The sequence below is a fragment of the Neodiprion lecontei genome, chromosome 6 (assembly GCF_021901455.1).
Source record: "Neodiprion lecontei isolate iyNeoLeco1 chromosome 6, iyNeoLeco1.1, whole genome shotgun sequence".
In the NCBI taxonomy this organism is placed as follows: Eukaryota; Metazoa; Arthropoda; class Insecta; order Hymenoptera; family Diprionidae; genus Neodiprion; species Neodiprion lecontei.
The window spans coordinates 4330012-4355407 of NC_060265.1; the positions used below are offsets into that span (position 1 = coordinate 4330012).

Below are 25396 nucleotides of genomic sequence, written 5' to 3' on the forward strand. Positions count from 1 at the left end.
TCACTAAGAGCGAAAAGCGTATAATGCGATGTTTGGCGAACAGATTTCGGATCTTCGGACATGAATTTTCTTGCAGATGCATGAAGTTACCTCTATATTGGGATGAGAATTCACCGTGACAGATAAGTATATTTCGAGCACCGTGATATGCTCTTCGGGCGTCGCGACGCCCCGGGTGAGGTACGCCGAGGAGTGGGGAAGCGGGACCGCGTGGCGGGCGTCGCGGCGCAGACGCCCTGCGTCTTGATCTAGCCGTCGCGGAGCAGCATTCAAATGCTGATGCTAAATAAAACTCATAGCTGCTGGGATGATGCCATATGCTCTAATTCTGTGGGTCCGTCGTGCAGCGACCAGTCGGGAACAGCTTGGTGGTTGCGCGTCTGGGAGTTTAGTTCTGGTGTGTAATTTGTGTGATCGGTCCAGCATTAAACGGCAGAGTAAGTCGCAGGGTAAACACAGGGCCAGCGGGTCAATGCGAAGGTGATGGAGCTATGACTGCGCCCGCCATGGGCATGGTTCACCTTTCCCAAGCAGGCTGCGGAGTTCAGCTGGCTAGGATTCTGTTTCTAGTGTTGGCGTTGGCTTCACTACTGTTTCTGATCCCGGATGGCGTGGGTGCGTTCCGTATTCGAGACGGCGGCGGTTCAGCTTCTATAGAGCAAACGCGAACCTCGTGCAATCCCCTCTTCGGCAAGTGCGCTCAACATAAAACGTCCGGATTGTCAGCCACCACCTCGTCGTCCCCCATAATCGGGTTACGCAGGAGGTTCGAGGGTGCAACCGCATTCTCGTCACGTCCGACGAAAAGTCAACCACTTGTTGAAGAGTCGGGTGAAGTGCGTGACAATGATCGAGCACATGCGGGTGCTTCCAGTTACGTCAAGTCAAAGTTCGAAAAAGTGGCAAGTGTTAAGGTTCCGGATGTCGTTAGAGCTCAGCTCAGGAATTCCGCTGTGACAAAAGCTGCTGCCAGTGGTTTTGCCCGGAGTAGCATTCAGTCGAAGTCTTACTCTAGAAATTCTTACGAGGATGACGATGGCACGATAGAGACTGAGGAGAACGAGGATGATAACGACGATAGCGAAGACTATGATGAAGAAAATGACGATGACGATGAAGATCGCGATGACACTGATGGCGAGGAAGAAAATGACGGTGAGGATGGAAATGAAGACGAAGACGAGGATGTCGAGAACTATTCCAAAGATGAAGAAGGAAGTCAAACAGAATCGGAAGAAGAGATTAAGGATGACGAGGCCACCAAATCCAGTGAAAATGAGGACGATGACGAAGATGCTGACTATGGACGAATAAAAGTCGAAGACGAACAGGTTCTCGACTCAAATAACGAGGATGTTGAAAGTACTGAGTCTGTGGAAGATAAACACATCAGAATAAAGCACGAAGCTAAAATTGCGAAGCAGGATATGCCAAGTGATAAAATGAGCATAAAAGTTACTCCTGTGCATCACATGTGGTCCACTGAAAATAGTACAAGGCAGAGCATTGAAGATATCGAAAAATTAATAACAGCAGACAGTACGGGACAAAGCAACGAAGATATGGAAGCCGCGACTAAAACTACACGGCATGATGACGGAGCCAGTGATCAAGCTGGAGTGGTGGATCTCGTTGAAGAAAATGGTGATAAATTTGTCGCTCAGGAAACAGAATTCGACGGGACAACTCTGGATGCTTCGAAAATCAGTGTTAGTAAATACTCGACCAGTGAAAATGACGACGACGGCGATCAATCAGAGGTGAAAAAGGATGACACAGGTAAAGTCGAGGATGTGGTTGTACCTCCGCCACGAAAGCTTGAACGTGTCAGACTCGCCGACAAATCGAAATCAATGGAAGTAGTCCTCGGTAGGTCGATTGAAGACTCGTTTGAAAAAGCTGCACCTCAAAAGGTTACGAAAACTGAGCCTCGACAGGTACAGAAGGTTTCGAGCGACGCAGAGAAAATCGAAGTCCTGAAGCCAGCGTCCACCGGTGAGCAGAAGTCGGAATCATTGCTTGTCGTAAAACCATCAGAAAATATCAGCCTACCTCTCGCCTCGCAAAAGACGAATGGAACGGTAAAAAAGGGAAAGAACAAAGCAGGACCCAGGCAGCCCACAAAGGAAGCCAAGCCACCGCCCCAGCCACTGGCAAAACAATCCGAAAAGTCCAAAGTCAAGGTCCCTGAAAGAGAATCAGATCAAAAGTCAACTAGTGAGTATAATTAACTGTCGATGGACGTGATTGTCACACACCTTATCCTTTTCCGTTGTAACATGCCTCTTGAGTGTTGTAGAGTCAAATGCTAAGCCAAAGAAACGGATGGAGGCCTCCATCACTCTGTCGGAACTGAACGACTTATTACTGACCACACCGTCATTTACGCCAAACTTTACCGCTATAGAAAACCCCGTCTGCCAGCAGCACGGAAAAATATTTCTACGACAACTTCGTGGATACAAATTGTGGGCCTTGCAAAGTGAGTTTACGTATTCGATTTGTAATGTTTTATTTTGTTCGTCTCGTTGTAACGTGTCGTCGTACGCAAATTTTGCCACCTCAATCGCTTTTAGTTTATCGGCCAACAAGTGAAATAGATTTTGCTATTTTCCGAGGATTCTTTCCCAGAGAATCATCATGTTTTACAAGGTATTCAGCAGCCGGTATTTCTCGGGGTCGTCGTTCGGCACTTAGCCAAGGTGGCTACCGTTATCCAATGCCAATAGAGTTGGAATTGTGCGAGTTATTCTCTGATGTTAATTGAAGACTGAAGCTTTGTGCTTCGCTCATGTTTGAATATTTTCCAACTCCGGGATAGTAGACTTAAACAACAACGGTTACGGCTGATGATTTGAAATTCACTTCCAGTGTTGGATTCGAGCGCTAAAGTGCCATCGGGCTTGTTACGCGGTAACATAAATCAGCTGGGCGACTTTGACCAATGTCTGGGTGTAAAGGCGTATGTCAAGGTCGATGAGAAGACGGTTAAGGTCCAGGGAAAGTATTGCCTGGCAACTATTGATTTGCAGGCGACGAGACACGATACGAAAATTCCTGTGAACTTTATGCAGAGCCGAGCGTTCCTCAGAGCCAGCATGAACGGGGTAAGCCTAGGAGATCGTAGCGCATCCATTACTGGTGGCGTGTTGTAAGTCTTAGGAGGTTTTCAGCCGTCGCACTTCATTCCAAGATTCACTACCGCTAACTGGGCACTTTGTGTTCCGGCTGCCTGCTCACCAGCGGACGTTCAATCGGTGATAAAAGACGCTCTTAGCGCTTACAACGAATCAATGGGACTAAGGTTTTCCATCGGTGTTGACCCGGATTCTTGCTACGTTAAACAAAAGGCGCAGCCGTACTCCAAGGAGACAGTTGCCATTTTGTGAGTAAAATTTTCTCCTGAACGGTAAAATTTTAGTTTCATCTCTTCGGCCTGGTTGTTCAGCGTTACTTCGTGGATATAAAATGGTAAAAGCTGAACCACAAGGTCTGTTGAGTTTGAATTATTAATAGCTTGAACAGTGTAATCCATGGCTGAAGTATCGCGTGCCTTCCAGCCAGGATAAAAATAAATTCACGCATCTCAAGTGAGGATGTGCACCCACTGATGCCACGTAGGCTGCATTCGTTGTAGAAAGCCTTGGCCTTGGGCCGCATTTATTGCTGTAATCATTTCTATTCCCTTTACTAGCAGAAGATCGCATTTGATTATCTTCATTTTCTGATACTATTTTATGTCTGCAGGTACTTTTACGCGATGACAGTGTGCCTGGTCTTGGTTGCGACGCTGCGTGATTTTTTCCTCACTTTCGACAGGCCGGGTAAAGTGATGATTTCGTACCACCTGGCGAATAACTACCGCATTGCGTTTACCACGTGGATTGTTTATTGTGTTCGCAGGCAGCTATTCCGAAAGAATTATAATGGCATTCTCATTGCGACGAACGACGACGTTACTACTGCAGGATTCCCAAAGCAGGAACGACATCCGATGCATACATGGTATCAGAACGCTGGCGACAATTTTACTCTACGTGGCTCACAAACTGATCCCCATGTCCAGAATACCTTTTGCAAACAGAATATCTTTAACTGAGGTAGACTTTGATCGCACTCCTTATCTTGACCGAGTAGCTTTATGATTTATCATAACTTCTGCTATGCTCAGGTGGCCAATAATCCGATCAGTTCTATTCTAAGGGTTTCGCTCGTATACACGGACTCGTTCCTACTTCTGAGCGGAGTTTTAACCGCGTACAACATGGCTAAGGAATACAATAAACGTGGGGAGATTCGATGGTTCTGTCGATTTGTCACCAGGTTTATCAGGTCCGCAAGAATTCGATCCGGAAACGGAATAACGTATTGTATAAAATTTTTGTACAGTATTTTTAGCATGGTTATTTTAGGTTAACACCAGTGCTTCTGGCTGTGGTGTTTTGGTACGCGTTTGTCATGGAGCACGTGGGATCTGGACCACAGTGGAACAGCGTTGTCAAGAGCAACGCTGATCTCTGCAAGAAAAATGCCTGGACCAATTTACTTTACATTCAAAATTTCTTGCCATTTGAAGAAATGGTGAGTTAAATACCAAAAGTTAAATACCAAAAATTATTATACCTTTCACTGTTCATAACCAGTAACTGATATATCAACTACCTTTACAGTGCGCCACGCACACGCATCAGCTTGCTTTGGACATGCAACTGTCTTTGATAGCCCCGATGCTGGTTTTCTTCCTCTACAACAAACCAGTAATCGGCATCCTTGTTATACTTTTCCTGCTACAAGTATCGGCAACTCTCCGCTATCTGGCTACGACGAACAACTATTTATCTTTGGTTATTTTTCACGGAATGACGTGAGTGAATCCTGTACCTTTAACAAATTGGGATGGAGCTTTATCTAATTATCATTTTCAGGCTGAAGCACTTGTACAAAACGGCTAATTTGATGTACGCGCTGCCATTGCACCGAGCCACCCCTTACCTCTTTGGTACAGCGCTTGGAACACTCATGCATTACACCGGGAAGCAAGTTCGAATTCACAAGGTGCATCATTAGCAAATTCCGTTGTTAAGTTTTTTCTTTTTTGCTCACTGAACGGATTAATCACTGTTTGCAGGTACTTGTAATTATTGGATGGGTAGTGGCTGCTGCCTTGGGATTCTGGTCGTTATTTTCCCCGTGGAGATCGGCTAGAAGAGATTACACTTATGATGTTGAGGAAGCAACTTATTATGCCGTGGTCCTGCCAGTGTTCTGGTCCATTTCTTTATCGTGGGTTATATTTGCCTCGTTTACCCAAAATGGAGGTTTGTAGGAACTTACGTAGAAATTGGTATTCGTAACGGGTTTCGCTGGTCAAATGTGTTTTGGCGATCAACTGTTAGTCTCTTCTCACTTGCAGGAGTATTAAACAGATTTTTGTCCCACCATTGGCTGGTGGTATTGAGCAGGATATCTTACTCCGTTTACCTGACACAATTTGCGGTATTCTTCTACAACGTCGGAATCACAAGGTATACGGCAGAATTCCAACTTCATAGATCCGTGAGTATTTTACTCATTTGTTCTTTGACAACAATAGAATAACTTGCGTTGAACTGACTATTAATGCACCAGTCTTCTAGTATTACTGTAGTAAAAAGTGTTCGAATTTTGCTTGCAGATCGATTTGTATGAAGCAGCAGCCGTTATCAGCGTGTCAGTGACATTGACGCTGCTTCTGGATTTGCCTATGCAAGAAGTAAAGAACGTGATAATGGAATTCACCGATGGATTGACGGTGGATAAGGTCAACAGCGTGGATAAGGTTGATGAAAAAACGACTGAGACTAAAAACCACATATTAGTAAAACAAGTAGAAAAAGACAGCGCACTAGCTGACGAAGAAGTCGAGTCCACTGGCTGGGATTGGCAAAAGGACATAGTTTCGAGCAGGAATATCGAGGATGAATATCTAGATGGAGAAGAAACACTTGACGTTCAGACATTCAAGAATGACCATCCTAGAAGAAAATCATTCATTAGACGCAACGCGGAGGAGGAAGAGGAAATTCCCACGTGGGACTGGATACAAACCCCTGTTAGAAAAATACCAAGACGAAGCAACGACGAGGACAAAGAAGTGAGGAGGGAAAGGAGAAGCCTCAGTCGTCAGGAAATATTAGCGAACGACTACGTAGATGAACCGAAAACTCTAAAGAGATCTTCCGTTCAACAACCACGGGACGAAGATGTTTGCAGAAGAGATGGACGGTCGCAGCCTAGAGCTTGGGAGAGTAGAAAAACAATGGTACAGGATCTAGAGGAATCGTCAAGGAATTTCAAACAGAGAGACGATTCATTCTTGAGAGCTGGTGACGGCAGAAAGTCAGACCTCAAGGATCACGAAGTCCTATCGAGGGAGTCAACGAAAGGAGAACGACCTTCATCGAAAGATACTGATGGAGTCTCGGCTTCAATGTGGAGACCGATAGAGCAGCCGTCATGGGAATACGTGAACAGAGAGCGTTCAGCCTCTCAGAGCGCGAGAGATGGGAAAAGAACAGTAACGAAAGGTTTGGATGGACAATCATCAGCGCTCAGATCGTCGACGGGATCTTTGCCACGTGCAAGTGATCTCCAGAGAAAAGTACTGAGTGATACAGAAGAGCCGACATATTGGAAGAAGAAGCAATTACCGGCGAAGGTCTTGCCGTTGGAAGAACCGAGGGTGAGTGACGAGGAGAACTGGGAATACGAGCTGCGGTTACGAAGGCAGAAGATAGGCAAGATTTTACCATCCGATGAAACTGGAACTGCGAGCGAAGAGGAGGACTGGAGCATACTGAGGAGACGATCTTCAGCCGAAGGTAAAATGGCTCTGTTGAACGACTCGTCAGAAATAAAAAGTTTCGGCGCTTGGAGTATCAGCAAAGTGCCAAACACGACCTCCGATGCCTATTCACACGAGCCGAGCGAAAGTGACGAAGAAAATGCGTACGATGTTACCAGAAATGATTATCGCGAGACTAGACCTCCATTCCGAGAACGGTACGACACCCAGAGCGAAGACGAGACGAGCTGGAACCCCTCTAGGCAACAGTCACGCCCTGCCGTAAGTCCAACGACATTTGTAGATGAGGAAAAAGATCCGTCGAGCTACGATTTTATGTTGAAAAAGGTAAGCAAACGGACGTCGCTGCAGAATCTAGATAGAATTTCGCAGGAGGAACTGGAAGCGGAGGAGGATACTGGGTGGGATTTTGTCAAGGAAGAAAACGCTGATATGAGCGACAGCCAGACCACGTCAACTGGACTTTTCAAGCGGGCCTCCATTATCAGAAGTCAAGCGAGCGAGGAGGACCCGGAATACGTATTGCCAGAGCGGCCGAAGCTTGTTGAGCAGGAGCAGGAACATCCCTTCAAAAAGGCATGGCAGATGCAGAAGTCCAGGTCAGAGGAAGATGGCCCAGTAGGATTCTTAGTCAAGGATAAAGACACCAGACCGCGGTCAGGTGGCTCGGAAGGACGAAAAGATGCTCCGCAACAGGACGAGATCAAACGTGCCAGGCCATCAGCTGGAGGACAGAACGAAGACCTTAGTTACTTTGGAGGCGATGAAGCGGAATCGACTTCAGTCTCATATCCTGCTAGTAATAGCGGTGATAGTGCTAGTCTGGATTGGATTGAGGATGAAGAACGCTCCACGGTTAGTGGGCTTGAGGAAACTGAGTTGGAGTCGACAGAGTCCGCAGAAAAAGACGCGGAGTTCCTGACTGGAAAAAAGGAACAAATGCGGTACTCGGAAGAGGCGAATTGGGAATGGAATCAAGAGGAGACTTGACGGATTTGGGCTGTGGTATTGGGCATATGTTATAACGGTGGCTGAAAGACAGTTAAATACGTACAGCTGGTGCGAGATGAAGAATGAGAAGATGAAGAATATGCAGAAGAAGCAGCGGGGTCCGATTTACCGGAAATTATTCCGTACGTCTGAAGACGGGGACTCTTAAGTATCCCAATATATAGACAGGTCCATCATCACATTAGGGTATAATACATTAGAGGAAATAGATATTTATGCTCTTTAAAAGTACGGTTTTATTTTGTATCAGGCGTCTGTAGTATTGGTATCTTGGCTCTCATTTTTCCTGTCGGTATTTGCCTTTTGTCTCCCTGAAATAATGAAAATATACACACCATGATTTCAATATTAAATAAAGTAGTGAATAAATGCATTTCCTTTCCATATACGTTTCGGAACTTGACAGTATCTGCAAGTTCTCAAGTTTTAGTAACTCACCTCGTGGCAAGAAGAGTTTTTCCAGTCTAAGTATTGGAGATTCGCACGTCATGGATAATACCAGAGCGCCAACGAACGTGACCACCCAATGGGCTGCGCATTGTTGACACTGTAAGAAATATCATGAGTTACTTTCGTAACGAAGCTGAGTAGACGAATTTTGTTTCCAATAGTCACAGCTGTGGAAAATACTACTGTTTACCAAAGCAACGAAATCTAGGTACTGTGGGCTCCGAGTGGAAGCCACGTTCCCTAAGACGACCACTCCATTCATCAGGTAAGCGCAATAGGTCAAACGACTGAGGAGTAAGAATGGCCGCCACTGGAGTATCTTTGCCGCGACACCTGTAACGATAAAGAAAATAATACTTTATGTTTTTGCCGATTACGGTGATGTATCGTGAATAAGGTTCGAAAGTACCATACCTCCGTTTTTAGTAACGCAGGCTAAGATAACCCATCCTGTACCCAGACTCCAGAACACTCTGTGCAAGGACGCGTAGAGTGCAGCTTCGACTGGCTTGAAGTTTTTCAGAGGTCCATAGAAAATCACGATTGTGAACATGGAGCCTATGAGAGACAAGCTCGCGAACAGCCATCCGATTGTTACCGTCGTCTGCGAGGTGAAGAGCAGGTGTTCGTTTGATTACTTTGCACGGGTGAAAAAATTAGCAGAGATTTCCACGACTTGAATGTGGATAGAAACTCACCGATGACAGTTTGTAATCTGACAGTCGTATTCTGTGTACTACGTATCCGAAAACTAATCCAAAGCAGTACGAGCACGCCCTCATGTGGGTTTTGACGTAGCTCGTTATGAAAAAGTAATTTGTTGACAAGTCCGACATCTCGCTACAGGGAATGACAAATTATTACTCATTGGCACGGGTAAAATTATTCTTGACGTGCTGGTATCTTGCCATGAGAAAATAGCTGAAATTCAATTCTTACTCGCTGTAGACCAATAACGTCGGGTCCAAGTTGTTCGTTAACGTTATGACGAATGGTATGACAACTGACACAGCTGTAACCGCCGCGAGAATGAACTCTCCAACTTTACGCCATTTGTGCAGGGGATAAATCACCAGTGGAGCAAGCACGAAAAGCTGCGTGTCGACGGACAGGTACCAGGATTGGAACATGCACTAGAAGTGAAAAGGCGGTAATCGGACAATCTTCGTGCGAATAGAAGCTTTTTATCTTGTTTCAACTGCAAAGACAAAGCTAAGATACTTCCGATGAGTGTGTCGCATACCAATTGGTCAGTTTTCACGTAATTGTTGATGTACAAAATGTTGGACCACCATGAAGCCAGGCATCTCTCTTGTTCCAGGTAAACGCGAGACCACATTGGACCAGAGCCCAGTTTTGAGAACCAAGTCATGTAGAATCCAACGACCACGAAGTACGCCGGTGTCAACCTGATTATTGGCATATTTTACAAGTAAATTTGGGAAGAATTTTTTCGGGTACTAATCGATGTATGTTACGAGTAATAGGTTGCCTTATGTAACGTAGAAGATATACGAAGAGGAAGTTGATGGAGTATCCTTTGTTGAGTTGATTGAGGACGAGGCTAGTGATGAGAAATCCACTCAGCAACAGGAACGTATCTACCAAAAGAGGGTTGTTGAGGAATACTGCATTTTCCACTTTTGTCACAGCCTGAAATAGCGAGATTCCATTACGGCAAGGTGAACTTGGCTGATAATTGTATGTATATATAATCTAATACTTACAACTTGCCAAAATTTTAGATTCAATACAGGACCGCTGATGATAAATATCAGTGAGTGTCCCGTGATTATTATCAGCATCGCGATCACCTTGATACCAGAAATACAGCTCAGATCTATCTCTTCCATTTTCGGACTGCTGTTCAGTTTTCTCATATTCAATATCACAGAGAATCCCATGAGCGCTTCGGGCAGCATACCTGAGAAAATAAAAAATAAACAAATTTAAACTTTGCTAATGCGTTCGTCTTATTAGCCTTTTTATGATATCGATTACATACGTGAGTAATCGAAGTCGCGTAGATGTAAATTGAAATCTACTCACCTTCAGGTATATTCTCTTTCCTTATAAGATACGTTAGGTGAAACGCAGTTCCCGCAAATAGGAGGAATATCAGTGAGAATATTAACCATCTGCAAATATGGAAAAAGATACGTGTACCGTTCATACAGAAATCCTATGTACTCGTACATATATATGTATACAGATGTGGGTAATTGCAATTTCAAATTCGGAGTTCATTTCAAGTTCGAGCGTGCGGCGCATAATGTTTCATCTTCATAAATAATAGATATTATACCGGTGTCAATGTATAATTAGTTAATTGAAAATGCACTGGAAGCCACAGCGCTGTTGATGAGTAAAAACTCATAAGCCTACAGTTTTTGTTCAGCCCAGGCAGGAATATGATCAGGATCCCGCAATTCAATTACCGATGCTGTTTTCGCAGGGTTTAACGAACGCCAAGATGTTCTTATTCGAGGTTGAACGGTATGACACGTAGTTGAGTTATCGGTTGATTATCAAAATTTATCAGGCTATTTGTATTTATTTCATGAGAATAAAAAAAAAGTTAATTAGATACCAATATAATACATAACATTGTTAACCAAGCAGCGAGGCTTCGAGTGAGGTACAAAAACGCTCGCATATGATAATAAAGTATAATTTAATTTCTGCAAATCAATATTCAGAGCTGTCCGGTAGTAGTAAAAACATTCTTTTAACACTCCTGCTACGTTGATTATAAGTAGGTACTAACGTCCACTTATGCAGTTAGTAGGATGAAATCGTCTGCAGTCGGCCAGATTTCATAACGTATCGAGGTTTATTGATTTCGTCAAAGGAAGCCTCCTGGCGGTGTCTATTTTGATGTCTTTTTCCGAATCGATACGTCTAATTATCACGGATCCCGCGAACAGTTCGATTAAAGATAATTTATGTCCCGAATCATTTATCGTTTTCAACATAATTGGTTCGGATAATATTGAATCAGCAAAATAATGCAGGTCGCTTCCGCGTACGTTTCGATGTTTGAACAAGCCGAGCTTAGTTAAATTTGTACAAAACTTCGAGATACCGCGAATGGTACAGGTGTAATGAACGGTTTGCATAAGCTTTGAATAATTTCGAAACCGACCGCGTCTATTCGTTGAACGCTACTCTCGGTCTTGCGCAATTTTTAATTTCGGTGACGCGGTTGTTTGCAAGTATGTCGCCGTCGTTCACTCACGTGTAAGCAATGTCCAGATTGTTGTAGCTCTCAGACGTTCTCTTGTAGCAAGAACCCTCCGGTATCCTTGGCGTCAATTTCAAACGAGAGCCGCTGAAGGCTACCGCCAAAACGGACCGAACCACATCCTCCACGTCTTGGGGTTCGCAAGCCGCTGGTACGCAGATTCCCCAATAGAGTTTCGTCACCACAACATCGGACCTCTCCAACGGAGGCTGGTGATTAGATGCAAATGTACTGTACTGTCTTAATTCATCAAACTAAAGAATTTTGCGCAGATTTGCATTTCTGTGTTATAATAATAAAAACAAAAATTACACCATTCCTAACCATTTCTTGGATCAATTGTTTACGAGATGTGAAAAATAGTAAGGAAGAAGATTGATGAAAAAGTGACGATGAAATGGAAATTCGAAGGCAACGGAAGCCGAGGACGAAACTGTTGCCCAGATTGGTTGTCGAATTGAATAGCGCACTTCATGTTTTTTATAAACAAACTGCAAATGTAAATGGCAAAAATTGGAGCGCGTTGGGCCTCCTTGAGTTGGCCCTAAGGACGAAGAGTAGTACTGGTTGTATAGCAAGGTGGGGGCGCTGACTTACGCCAAAATCCTTCCAAATAGTGCCATTTCGATTACGGTAAAGATCAGGCACGCCGATTCCCACCTCCCCGAGGCAATACTGTCCGTTGACCCCCAGAGGTGCGTCGTCGAGAGGGCCGATCTGAAGGCATTCGTCGAAATTTCCCAGCTGGTACAAGGATCCGCCGAGTACTCCTTCGGGAAATTTTCCCGACGCGTCGTAAACTAAGCAAGGGGTGGAAGATCTCGAGTCAGTAAATTTTTCCGATTAGTCACGGAGCGCGTGCACAGCCGGTGCCAAGGTGTCAAAATAAACAGATATGTTAATTCAACGATTCGTCAAGTGTGTACTGTTTATTAAGGCGCGAATACGCTTTGCGGAGAAGTGACATAACGCGGCCGTAACGACCAACGCAAATTTCTGTGCTTGCCGCGACTTGCAAATTAGCCGGACTTACATCGCTAAATTAACGTTAAACGAGCCTTACACTTTACGGCCCATGACGTCAGGTTGTGAATTCCCGCCATCATCGACTTGCATTGATCCTTGCAGGCGTCGTTGCTTATCATGTCGACGGCCTGGCCCAGAAGAGTCAGATCTCTCGACAACAACGGAAGCATGCTTCCGCTGTCATTTTCGTAGACGAGCTCCACCTGGGCATCGGTCTCCTTTCCGGACCTCTGCGTTTTCCATATACTCTCATCTTTCGCCCCGGCAAAGACAATCGAAAAATGGGCGACGGTTAGTCCCACTATTATAACTGTCCATGGTCTGACCGTAGGCATAGCTGGACTCTCTTGGTTTATACAATGTCTGATGAAAAGTGTTCTTTTACGGTGACTAGTTTACGTTTGCGCACCCATTTTAAGCACAATTATTAACAGATGTTTCAATTCTCCCTTATACTCGGCACAATGTAGTTTCACGTAGTTTCACTTTCACCTTCGTTCGATTAATAACTTTTAACAACTGTCGCACCGCTTCTCCGTCCTTTTTTCACGTACGTAGATATTTCGTAACACTTTCAGCGCCGTTGCTTGAGTGCCGTTGGAAGTTCATCAACGTCCGGTACACGCGGCTTAGGTATAGAAATTGATGGAATTATTCGGGAAGGACATGCGTCATTCGATTGGCCGTCGATGGTTAATCACCTCTGAGACCTATACCTTATAATTATTATGAAAGAATAAATATTCATTTGTGATATTATGCCTCGCGCATTGGTCGATGATTTGAAAAAAATATAAATGTATACCTACAATAGTTACGCGAGTTCGATCATAGTTCGTAGACGGAAACACTTGCCGCGAATGCCAAACTCGTTCTGCGAAGACTCGTTCCTTCCGCCACGACTAGTCGCAACGATGCTGGATATTTAAAAAAAGGCAACTCAATACTAGCCGCTGTTTGTTTTGGGGATCTTCACGGCTAATGAACACGTGCAGATTTTTACTTATTTCAAGTAAATTCGCCTTGTTTAAAAATAATGAAGTAAAAAAAACAATTCTAAAAATCCGTTTACTTGTCTTTTAACACATTTATTATGCGGTTATTGAAATTAAATGCAACAAGTGATTATTATGCTTTGCATATTTGCAACGAACAACACACGCGCACCCGTTTTTAACAATGAATCGGTACGCGTAGAGCTTTACAAGTTTCGTTCGCGAGCGTTTGTCTACGGTCAGAGTCTAGTCTCACTTTGGAATTTGATGTTGGCTACAGACATTGATTCTTCCCGGAGATCGTGATGTAACTGCTTGACTCGCCACCGAGTGTAGTGGTTGGTCAATTCGGAATTGTTTTGGCAATTCAGCAGAACACCGCGTTGTCGCAAAAGCACGACGAGGCACAAGCTGAGTGTGACCAGAGAGAAGGGAAACCTACGAGTTGCTTCTCGCGAACCATATAAACTCCCTACAGTGACCTCTAAATCGTTTTCATGTGCGGTGGGGGTAGGAAATCGTAATAGTACCGAGGTATCATTAACACATGGATATCTTTGAAGATTGGTGTTAACAGCTTTGCTGGTTCACGCTGTTTTGCACTATTCATGCTTAATTTGACCCTTCCAACAAATTCTTTTTTTCAAGTGAAAGAAATTGTAGGTAATCAGCTTTACCTGGATTTCATCGGGGAATCGTAACTCACCGTAAACTCACCGATCGAGGCGAAGGAAAGAATAAACAAAAAACACAACGAGTCAGAATTTCAGCAACGATTAGCAGACATCAATAACATCAGAAACTGTGTCAAAACTCCACGTTGTTATATTTCTACGAGGTTGAATGTAGGTTGGAGCGTTAGCAAAATGTGCAACGGTCATCAGGTTTCGATCAGGTCGCATCCGCGTCGACTCGCAGTTCGATCGAGGCGTTCTTAATTAATTAACGTCACAAGACGTCTCGAATAATTTCATTGTGTTTATTCATGGTTGTTCACGTTGGCTTTTCGTACCAAGTTTTGTGTCTAGTCTGGAAAGAGAGAGCAAGAGAGAGAGAGAGAAAGACAGAGAGAGAGAGAGACAGAGTGAGAGAGAACAGAAACGGTAAGCTGCAGTAAAAGTAAGCATGATAAAACGCCGTCGACATACCGATTGATTATTAAAAATTTCGTCAAGACCGTTCAAGTAACTATCTTCTCTATATGCGATGCTTGGCAAATCGATGATGCATTTAATATCCGGCGTGTCACAGGCACGGGAATTTCTCTGCGCGTGTGCAATTGTGTAGTTTATATTTTTAATTTCATTTTGAATAAGTCTCGTACCCACATTCGACTGTCGGAAGACTGGCGCGTGTATAGTGCAAGAATTGAAATTCTTCTCGGCACGTTAGCGGGACACGCCGGTAGAAATTCTAATAGAAGTTCCCTCGCGAGTATCGAGCTGTGAACGAAGATTGAAAGACGAGTAACCGACGTCTGATCGACGCCGAGAGTATTGCGCGTCACAAACTCCGCCCAAAAATACATAACGCTGATAGTGATTGAATTATTTACACACGAAGCGTTGCAGACTTCCGTATTGTGCGTCTAATGATTAATTAAACGGACGATCATTCGCTTGTTGTCACTATTTCACGCATTTCGTGTTATTTCGGGTATTGCTTGCAGATCTTACGTAATTTTTTCAATAACTGCTGCGATATGCGCACAAGGAAGATCATCTTCGGACGGTGATGATCGTTCGATTGAAAAAACACGGCGACCAGGAATGCAATAACGTGTTTCAATCTCAAACTGCGCAAAATCTAAACATACCAATATTAGCACAATTATACATATGCGAACGATTGGTGCAGTTCAAGTCGAGATAATAATGAAAAGACGGTATGTGGCCCTGAATTCGAAACAGAAAGAACAGAATCTGAGAATTCAGGAAGCATTTATAGGGAACTGCATAGCGAATAAAAGACACCGCAGATACAAGGCGGTGAGAAAAAGTAGTCGGTGCACAAAAGTGAGAGACGCACATGCGTACATTACTTACTTTTTACGATGGTCTTGAAGTGTCGAAATCGGCCTACGTCCTTCGAAGCGGGTAAAATGACGTCAAGCGTTGGATTCTTGCAGTTGCCGAATTTTGGTTAATTACGGATTTAGAAATTATACTGCGCCAAATTCAGCCTAATAAAATTTCGCTTGATTGGTATAAATTTCGCAACATCGCGTGCGGGCATTTGTAATGATCTCTTGTTACTGTGTTGGCTAATTGAAAATTTGTGTTACTCTATCTTAAAGGACTACGAAGAACCTTCACTTTCTTCATTGCGGTTTGTACATGAAGGCTACCGCAGAAAAAAAATCGTTTATAACAATCAGGTGTAGAATCGTTAACGTCATTTTTTTCACGTGCGTCAATTCTTGCATGGCGAATATCATTTTATTGCAATTCGTTACGGTTGCAATCCATTTTATTTTGCACGATTCTTATTAAGCGCATATCAAAATAATGACTTGTTGCAATTGCCGAAGTCAAGGACTCGAAAATAACAAATTTGATAAAAAGTTGTGTACCTCAAGTTCGAGACCGAGAGAGAACAATTTGTTTGTTTTCGAATGTTTGGCAACAACGTTGAGAAATCTTTGCTGACGGTCTTTCAAATCAAAACGGCGTCTTGTATTATACATAACTGTACCTCAGTTATGTATCTGATTTCATCGCTTCCGGCAATGTGTCAAGATAATGCAGCCGAGTATTTTCGTAAATCGGATAAAAGTAGAATGCATTTGATAAGAATTCAAGGTAAATATTAGTTAACTTATTTTGACAGGAAAAAAAAGGAAAGCGAATAAGCCACCTTCCACGTAATACATGCGGATTAATTTAGGATTACGTTGGAACTAGTCCAGCGATAATACCGGTGCGGCCCGTACTAGTTTTTTTCTATAAAATCATCGAAACAACTTGAGAATATCCTAACACTCACGTCACGGACGGTCAGTTGAGGCTTTTTGATGCGATAGCAGCTTCAAAATGACTCTGATTTAACGACCAGAATCACGGGTGTCTAATCAAGCATTCAGCTCTGTCTCGTTAATTGCCAGCGGCGATGGATTGTAAATTAAAGAAGGTTGGCTCGATTTAATAGGAATGCCTAAATTTCCACTATACATAGACGAGTCCTGCCGTCAATAATCATACCATCCCATACGTCCGCAAATAATAATGCGATATATCTGGTTTTACTGGTTTGCTAGCGAGTTCGTGAATAGCACAGGTCACAACACGGAGACAATAATCGGTAAAAATATCGAAAGGCATACTTCTCAAATAAAATATCCATTAGTTTCTAATCAGTTTGATCAAAGAGTGTCATATGTTTTCGCCAATGCGTCGGGAACTCGGTCATAATGACGAACGTGACGTGGAAAAATACAGAAACCAATGTTGGAGACAGGTGGAAAATCGTGTCTGTAGATATACGAATAAGCATCGGTACGTAGGAACCGTTATAAAAATTCAACAGGTTCTGGGATTCATACGCCCGAACGCGTTTCGCATCGTCACCATCGATTAGGCATAACAAATGAGGTTTCGTCGACTAGTGATCGGTTATCAAATAAATAAAAAAAATAGAAACTTGGTTGGCTTCAAAGATTAGGATTACGCCTCCGAATATTCCGGGTAATGTGAATGCAGAGATCTGAAATATCCGCCTTGACGGAGCAGAATTTGCGATCCAACGGCGTCAGTCACTTCGAAAGAATTTAACGAACGCTTGATTAACCACGTGTCGTACTTCGTTCGGTGGGCATTCGGAATCTCTTGTTTTCATTAATTGGTTCATTAGTTTTTTTCCTTTCTGTAGATTCCTCAATATTTTTACCGCGATCCTATGTACATCACGGGTTTGCATACGAGCTTAATTATGACACGGTGTAACGCGGAAGAAAACCTGTGAGCGAATTAGATAAAAGCCAAACGTGTGATCTGATAGGCATGCTAATTGCGAAATTAGAATAGCCGTAAATCAAGATCCGGTCTCGAGTTCACGATAAATAATCGTCAAGGGAATTATTGAGGCTTTAAACCCCGCAGCAAGGCCACCATATGACACTTGCAGTAGGTAGCAGAAGATTTTTATAATTTTTTTGACATGATTATTCGCTTGCTGCCTTTGTTTAAATTGGATTTGCGATTCAATAATATAATGGTTATAAATAATCGGCTGAAAAGATATGAAAACAGGTTGACGAAACAAAAAATCTTGATCTATACGAATGTTTTTTCTCGGATCCGCTTCGCGATGATTGACCGAGTGTCACTGTCCGCGTGACAGAATGTCAAGTATAATATGTAAAGCGCGGAGTCGAATAGAGCGATAAATTTTTGGATACAAGTGACAAACCTGGCCGTAAAAACGGTATTAAAAATTTCTTTGGCTTGAAAATATGCGTGCAATTTGCTGACAAGCCGAAGGCAAGATTCCCTGAAAGAATATCTTTATAATTGTTCGTTGGAGATGAGTTGGGCATCATTTTTTCAAAATGATTTCATTATCGGTTGAAACGTGTTTGAATTACGAAAGGCTGAAAGCAAGGATATGTGAAGTTGCAGAAAAAGAGTCAAGGAAACCGAAATAAACGTTCGTTCCGTAATAATTATATTGCATCTCTTACAGCGTTTACAGCTACGGCATTGGCGCAACGAATTCTGCAAAAAGAGGCATGTCTATAATTTTTTGGATTACTCTTGGCGGATCCGTTTCTCCGATACGATCCGAAGACAGTACGATGAAGTGGACGACTCAGATCGCGGATTTTTTAGAACCAATATCGTCGATCGTGGATTCCAGGTGTAGAAACGATACGCTGGATTGTCTCGAGGCTGCGAAAAACCTTTCAAACACCTGGGCCATCGGAAGTTTGTATTTTACGTCACCTACTAAAAGCGATATTAATCACGCACGCATTAGTCCGATCGTTAAAAACCGCTTACGACGTTTTGGAACTGATATTTTGATTTTGAATCGTTACGCAGGTAAATGTAACGCTTATTATCTATAATGTATTGTATAAAATTCTCGTACAACAGTGATCGACGCTACGGCAAATTACCCGGCCGGAATATTGTCGGGAAATATACGTTCGATGGGAAATTTCGACCAGTGTCTCAAGATCCGGCATCCGGACAACGAATACGTGGGAAAATACTGTCTGGCTAGATTGAATTACTCCGCTTATGGGGAAAACGAAGACACCATACTCGAGTACATCGATCTCGTTACGGCCGGTAGAAGATTGCTCGAGCTTGGTGATGACTGGGATAAAGTAAGTTCGACGAACATTGCGTCGTATGCCAGTCGGAGCGGTGGCGAAAATCGACGGAAAAACAACATCGTACCGAATTGTGATAACGTGACGAAGAATGAAAATAACGACAAAATCGTGTGGCAATCGACCGCGCTTGTTATACGTTCAGAGAAAAAGGCTCGCGGCCAAAAGTCGGCTGTTGTATTTTACTGTGGATTTGAAATCGGCGCATTCGCAATCGCCCGAAAATATTTAAATATTTTTCAATTCGTGTGGCTCCACCTTGTCAGCGTTCCGAGAAATTTGCCCACCCTTCTTCTCACCTGCGGATTACCTTCAGCGGCTGTTGAAAGTCTCACCTGTTTCTACTTCGGATAATCGAGCTGCTCGGTCGGTAAAATAGTATTCGTGATTTCGATACCGCAATCTTACCCATTGCTCGTCTGGTGATTTCCTCCGGAGACTCTCAATATGGGAAGAATTCAAATGACATTATCAATTTTTTATTTTTTATCCCGTTTGATTTTGGGTCCCACTTATAATAATCTTGAATTGACGGTTAATCGGGTTATTAGCTTCTTGCAAAGCAGAATAATCAAAGTAACGATATTAATATCGTCCTCGTACCTAAACTTTGATCAATAATTTTTGTTTTTGCATTGAAAAATGATCATTTCACTATCGGCGCATTGCATGACCAGAAAAAAAAAAAAAAAAACATCCGGTTCCGTAATTGTGTCAATAAATGGGTGAATCTTTAAACGAACGCTAAAAATGGTGAAAAAAAAGTCAAACCGATCGCACCGGTATTACAAACTGGAATTCTCAGGATCGGATCAGTCGAGTTCATTCATCTCGAATGGTGAATTGGGGATTGGAATTGGGAGCAAAGCGTTATGTCAGAGCCGGCTGCATTTTCGCTTTCTCTTTCCTGGCCGGTTGCGCAAGAGCAAGATCGCGTGTTGCCGGCGATGGAAGTCTTGTCCTCTCTTCGAATAATCGCGCTCCATGCGGACGATTGATATCGACCGCTCTAAACTACGTACTCTGTAATAATATGTTTATTTATCATTTATATCTGTGTCTCCCGGTACTCTCCATGCTGCCGTGCTTGATTCGGGAATATTCTCGAGCTACACCTGTAATGAATTCATCACTAAGGCATTACGGCTTCGACGATCACTTATGTGGTACCGTTCAATTTCAATTTCCGATCGAAAAAAATGGCTCCTGAACTCTTGACCTTTACTTTTTTTCTCTCACCTCTTTCCGTGATTATATATTCAACAAATCGGTATAAAAATTCACGCTAAAGAAGAAGCTGATTGATAACAAGCATGCGGTATTAACCATCCTATTCTGCAATTCAATTGTACGATCAAGAACTTGGCAACCATTACACCGCATGCCCAACGACGATTTATGTTCGGGTCCTCGGAATTGAAAATTTTCTGATTCAACGATACATGTCCATAATTTTATTTCAGGGTACTTTGATCCTGCCAACATATTCACGCAGCGAACTGGCTTTATGTCTTCCGTCAACGTGCTCAGCAAAAGATGTTGCCATTATGACCGGAGATGCTATTCGACGGGCAACCTTTGAGACCGGCGTTCAGGTTGCGGTCTCACTCGAAGATGATCTTTGCTATACTGCGTTACGGACTGAGCCGTTCACAGGGGTCGATTATTTCGTGACGTAAGATCGTTAAGAGAATCAACGAAAAAAATCATATCTCATTCCATTTTCTTTGAATCACGGAAAGATCTTCGATCGTGCAACTTTTCCGATGCATGTTTTTTTTTTTTTTTTTTTTATGCCAGATCAGAAGTTCACGAGACACTGTATACGGTGTCCTTTGATCGAGGATCGGTAATGACTGTCACTTTCTAACACGTGGCCGTGCACGGTGAAAGGCTGGGTACAAGTTTAAAAGTTCAGTTGCACGACATCGCGTCAAATTCAGAATTCAAAGATCGACCGATGATCTGTAGGTCGAAATATGGTTTCGGTTTTTTACGATCGCTGACAAAAAGAATGAGGGAAAAATTTTGTTGAAACAAAGATTTTTTACCGATCGAAATATTGACGGTGATGTATTATTACCTCTGACATAGAAGTGTTGATTGATCGGTTATAGGTTCATCTGTGTAACGCTGCTAACCTTCACCATTGTTGGATCGGCATGGAGTATAATTACCAATGTGCAAAGTAAGTCCGTGGCTTTAAATGATTGGTTTTGAAAGTATCTCGAAATATGCTTTACGACAGTTCAAAGTCGTGTGGTTAACCGAGGTAAATTGAATGAAAATGAAACGCGAACGTATGCACGCGTAATGTATTCCAAATCTGTTTATACAAAAGTATAATGAGTGACATTGCATTGAACTTGGCCTTCCACCAGAGAGAAACGGAGTTCTGCCGAAGATTTTGCGAGCCTTTTCGATCGTCGATAATTGGCACCAATTGGCGAATCTCGGCCCTCCCCCCAACGATGCGATCACCTGCTTGGACGGAATAAGAACCTTGTCAACCGTTTGGGTCGTGATGACTCACCAAACGATGCTTATCGGCCAATTGGCGTACATCAATAAACTCGAGACCATGCAGGTGATGTATAGGAAGTATGGTAATATGATGGATGATTTTTGCGAATGACGCAGTTCAAGTCAACTGTCACACTGGAACATGAATTATGACGGGGGAAAAAAAATTTGGGAGATTAATTGACTGATTTAATGCATTATGTATAGCGGTAGATTTAGAGATGCCGAGACAGAGAGAGAGAGAGAGAGAGAGAGAGAGAGAGAGAGAGAGAGAGAGAGAGAGAGAGAGAGAGAGAGAGAGAGAGAGAGAGAGAGAGAGAAAGAGAGACGGATTAAAAAAGGAAGGGTACCAAAATGAAAATAAAATGTGGAAAAATCAAGACTTGAAACTGTCGGAGCGAATTCGTTGACGTAACTGCAGGCAGCGTTGGGTCATATTTATAAACTACGGAGTAAGAATACGAATTACATAAGTTATTCGATAATTCTATCCAGTATACGATCGTATTTGGGTACAGTTTGTAAAATTTTGTGAACAGCACGTTGAATTCCAAAGACTTTCTCCGGTGAAAGCCAAATCAAATTGTTTACATCAACCAGTCTCTTTGTCCGTGTATGCATGCGCGTGTCTGCCTGTGTGCGTGTGTGTGCGCGGTTTGGGCAAATTTTGTGAGCATGTATTTTTCGTATCGTCTCTACACGCAAATGCCCGTAGAATATAATAAGCGACGTATCAGCACGTGGTTATAGAATCGCGAAACGCGTTGTTACATATGATTCCAAGCTGCAAATTTCGCACGCTCGCGTTATGGTGCAATTTTCCCGCATTGTACCTGAACGCGTTTTTCAGACTCACAACGATTACTGGTACTATGTGATATGGAACAGCTACTTCAACGTGGACACCTTTCTATTCGTCAGCGGACTTCTTCGCGCTTACAATTTGACGAAAGAGCTTGAGCAGGGCAGGGCAAATTATTTGAAATCAGGGCTGCAGAGGTATCTGCGTCTGACCCCGGCCTATCTGTTCGTCATAATATTCTACGTGTCGTATTTCGATCGGCTCGATACCGGCCCGACGTGGAACGTCTACGTAGGGCGTAACGTCGAAGCGTGCAGAAGGTACTGGTGGCACAATTTGCTGTACATAAACAATTACGTGCCGGGAAATGACAAGGTAAGCGAATCGGTGATCAAGGGAAGCTGAAACCGACGGACCGAGTTCGGTTTTCGAAGGTGTGTGTCTTTTTTTTTTCTCCTTTTCCAGTGCCTTCTACAGTCCTGGTATTTGTCCGCCGACATGCAGCTCTTCCTTGTAGCTCCGCTGCTAGTCTATCCGCTGTGGAAGTGGAGGCTGATCGGAAAAATGCTTTTCACAATAGCGGTGACCGTGTCGATCGTTCTGCCCTTTTTGACAACCTGGATCAACGAGTTTCCCGGAACGTATATGTTCACGGTTAGGTAATCTAGCTCCCTAGCACGAGATCGGCTCAACGAGTTGCCGACCTCGGAGAGCCTGTATCTCAATATGCATTCACAATTACGAAATGCCGGTTTCACACGAGAATGTATGTTTATTGCACTCAGAAATTCCGTACTCAATTCGTACGCGCACGATCTTTATATGGCGACTCACGATCGAATGTCACCGTATCTCGTCGGTGTTCTGCTTGGCCACCTATTCCACCTAAAGAATTCCCCGTCCCTGGCCAAGGTACGTTCGTTGTCTGTTCTTTGTCGTTTTTATTTCTTTGTTTCTCCTTACTTTATCACCACGGTCTCTGGTCCAAACTTGGAATAGTAATGTCGTGCAGCGCGTATCGCGTAAGCTCAGGTGTGGCTTGTGTACTTATTTCCATTTTTAATCATACCAACGTTCACAAAACAGTGGAAGGTCGCCGCGGGGTGGATAGCATCGTTAGCCGTCATGTACGCCTGTGTCTACGGAGCAAAAGACATGACCTCCTTCCAGCACACCTATAATATCCTGGAGTCGGCCCTTTACGGAGGACTTCATCGTTTCGCATGGGCCGTCGCCGTCGCTTGGGTCGTTTACGCCTGTCACGTCGGTTACGGAGGTGGGGGACTTCATTAATTGGGGACTAATTTTATACGCTCCTGCTTTTTATACACCGTAATAATAATCGAAGTACCGTGTAAACTTACGCTTTCCAGGCCCTGTCAACGCCTTTCTGTCCTGCAGCGCGTTCAGGATTCTAGGACGATTGAGCTACTGCGTTTTCCTGACCCACCTTGCTGTGCTGCTTTACAACGCTGCCGTTCTCCAAGTACCGAGGCAGCTCCATATCTACATCTCGGTAAGATTCGTCGGCTCGTTCGCAGCCAGGTCGATTCCTCTTCCAACGAACTTGATAATAACAACCGATTTCAATTTTCCTCCGGATGATGACCCGACGTTGCCTCTAGATTAAGACACTGTCGTTTTCATTCGTCGCTGGATTATCCCAAGCCTGATCCAAGCTTTCAGTCGTTGAACCAACATATGGAAGCAACGAGACCACGTTACAACGACATTTTTAAATGATTTTGTTAGTCCGGGAACCGGTGAAAGGGTCTTGCTCGCTTGCGTAGACTCCCGATTGATACGAACTTTACATTAATGTTGGTCAAGGATGGCATTAACTATTCTACCATATTACGCCATTAATGCAATGATATTTTTTGAGTTGCGTGCAACTCCAGCCCTGTGAGATGACACATCCTCTTTGACACTGTTCGAAAATCCATTTTGCGCAAACATGTTTGTGCGTTTCACGGACACAGGCTCTCTCGAAACTTGTGTGTATCTTTTGGTCTCTTTGTGTTTTTAGATTCGAGATTTCATGGGTGACTTCGTCTTCATCTTTGCGTTGTCCTTGCTACTTTATATATTCGTGGAGCTTCCGCTGTATCGTGTAACAAAAGAAATGTTCAAGAAGTAGTAATGATTGTATTATTAAAATGGCTGTTTGACCAAATCGTCGTAAATCACTGGCCTGGTTTTATTCAAATATTGTTTTCTACATTACGTAATTGTTATCCATTTCCACTAATGGGTATACGATAGTTTTTCCGTCTGCATACCTTATCAACACCGTCGTGTTCCGCGGCAATTCAATGATGCTTCGCTTTTTAAAAAATTCCTATCACTACATAATGCCAGCTTGAAACAGCTACTGCCCATGTAGAAAAATTAGAGAAAAAATTCACACGATGTACAGAGATCAACGAGTTATCGGTACAGTATAGGAATGCGGGATTTCCCAAACCAATCTCGGGAACTACGCTGCGTCGATGGTACGTAAGAAACGATGAACAAATCAAGTGGTTTACCGTTTTGACCTTAGTCAAATTTAGCGTGAATTATTTTCCCCGTATTACCTTCCACATAACAATGAATATTTCGGAATACTTTCTGAAATCTTTCATGAAAGGAAAGAAGCATTTCAAAAATATTTCAATAAAAGGTTGCTGCAAGTTGAAAATGTCCGCGCCAGAAACTTGCAAACGATTTCTTGATTGTTGCTGTTCGTAAAAAGATTCTCATAATCTTTCTATAAAATATTTTATTGAAAGTTTCTTAGAACGATTTCATGTTGTGTGGTAGCTACCACGATGAGTACATTTCTGGAATTATTTTTTAACGAGGTAACGAAGAAAATGGAAAAACAAAAAAATTGATACCAGGGTTAGCCGTAAGAATGAGAGCAAACAAGCTGGAGCGTGAAAAGCATGTGGACTAATAAGAGAGGAAATATTGGAAGTTTCCGAGCCATGTTAATCGGCGTGTTGTTATTTTGAAAATCAGCCCGGAGCCAGTCGGGATGCAGGTAAATATTATTGGCCGAATGGAGACGAGGCCGATAGCGGAAACGGCGGTAGTTCTTATGACCACCGACGAGGTGTTGGCTCCGTGGTGATTACGCGAACCTGGGAACGGTGGTGTTTACCCAGAGAACCATGCTGGA

At 43.3% G+C, this 25396-nt stretch overlaps 3 protein-coding genes across 5 annotated transcripts; 2 read left to right on the forward strand and 1 right to left on the reverse strand.

Annotated features, from left to right (window-relative positions):
* The first annotated feature begins 306 nt into the window (after positions 1-306).
* Positions 307-8208, forward strand: LOC107217967. The gene is made up of 13 exons (XM_015655690.2): positions 307-2217; positions 2300-2482; positions 2872-3107; positions 3174-3385; positions 3748-3824; positions 3904-4100; positions 4172-4332; positions 4413-4581; positions 4671-4864; positions 4926-5055; positions 5129-5318; positions 5414-5556; positions 5675-8208. Exons 1-13 carry the CDS (start codon positions 492-494, stop codon positions 7832-7834), a joined length of 5778 nt encoding a protein of 1925 aa, XP_015511176.1. The 5' UTR covers positions 307-491; the 3' UTR covers positions 7835-8208.
* LOC107217969 (nose resistant to fluoxetine protein 6) lies at positions 8074-14006 on the reverse strand. Of its 2 annotated transcripts, XM_015655692.2 has the most exons (14): positions 13385-14006; positions 12613-13291; positions 12147-12349; positions 11544-11758; positions 10355-10443; positions 10033-10229; positions 9798-9958; positions 9549-9714; positions 9245-9438; positions 9004-9145; positions 8720-8909; positions 8496-8638; positions 8294-8402; positions 8074-8166 (listed from the first exon to the last, which is right to left on the reverse strand). In XM_015655692.2, the coding sequence occupies exons 2-14, from the start codon at positions 12908-12910 to the stop codon at positions 8102-8104; spliced, it is 2172 nt and encodes a 723-aa protein (XP_015511178.1). In that variant the 5' UTR covers positions 12911-13291; positions 13385-14006; the 3' UTR covers positions 8074-8101. The 2 variants fall into 2 exon arrangements, with proteins under 2 accessions (XP_015511178.1, XP_046600070.1); XM_046744114.1 differs by having other exon boundaries at positions 12613-14006.
* Positions 14007-14645: 639 nt separating this feature from the next.
* Positions 14646-24395, forward strand: LOC107217963 (nose resistant to fluoxetine protein 6). Of its 2 annotated transcripts, none has more exons than XM_015655687.2 (12): positions 14646-14673; positions 18251-18492; positions 18664-18899; positions 20369-20580; positions 21023-21093; positions 21287-21492; positions 22279-22605; positions 22696-22889; positions 23016-23142; positions 23317-23506; positions 23604-23746; positions 24260-24395. In XM_015655687.2, exons 2-12 carry the CDS (start codon positions 18297-18299, stop codon positions 24368-24370), a joined length of 2013 nt encoding a protein of 670 aa, XP_015511173.1. In that variant the 5' UTR covers positions 14646-14673; positions 18251-18296; the 3' UTR covers positions 24371-24395. The 2 variants fall into 2 exon arrangements, with proteins under 2 accessions (XP_015511173.1, XP_046600076.1); XM_046744120.1 differs by lacking the exon at positions 14646-14673 and adding an exon at positions 16299-16371.
* Positions 24396-25396: the final 1001 nt, after the last annotated feature.

What these genes read in the sequence shown, in the direction of transcription:
- LOC107217967 (XM_015655690.2), top strand. Translation starts at nt 492, where the DNA reads ATGACTGCGCCCGCCATGGGCATGGTTCACCTTTCCCAAGCAGGCTGC. An exon ending in CCTCACTTTCGACAGGCCGG is followed by an intron (nt 3,825 to 3,903) that starts GTAAAGTGATGA and finishes TTGTGTTCGCAG; the next exon opens with GCAGCTATTCCGAAAGAATT. An exon ending in CTCGTTTACCCAAAATGGAG is followed by an intron (nt 5,319 to 5,413) that starts GTTTGTAGGAAC and finishes TCTCACTTGCAG; the next exon opens with GAGTATTAAACAGATTTTTG.
- LOC107217963 (XM_015655687.2), top strand. Translation starts at nt 18,297, where the DNA reads ATGTCTATAATTTTTTGGATTACTCTTGGCGGATCCGTTTCTCCGATA. An exon ending in AAACACCTGGGCCATCGGAA is followed by an intron (nt 18,493 to 18,663) that starts GTTTGTATTTTA and finishes CTCGTACAACAG; the next exon opens with TGATCGACGCTACGGCAAAT. An exon ending in GGGGTCGATTATTTCGTGAC is followed by an intron (nt 20,581 to 21,022) that starts GTAAGATCGTTA and finishes GATCGGTTATAG; the next exon opens with GTTCATCTGTGTAACGCTGC.
- LOC107217969 (XM_015655692.2), bottom strand. Translation starts at nt 12,910, where the DNA reads ATGCCTACGGTCAGACCATGGACAGTTATAATAGTGGGACTAACCGTC. An exon ending in TATCTTCTACGTTACATAAG is followed by an intron (nt 9,715 to 9,797) that starts GCAACCTATTAC and finishes GCCAATAATCAG; the next exon opens with GTTGACACCGGCGTACTTCG. An exon ending in ACGTTATTGGTCTACAGCGA is followed by an intron (nt 9,146 to 9,244) that starts GTAAGAATTGAA and finishes CATTCCCTGTAG; the next exon opens with CGAGATGTCGGACTTGTCAA.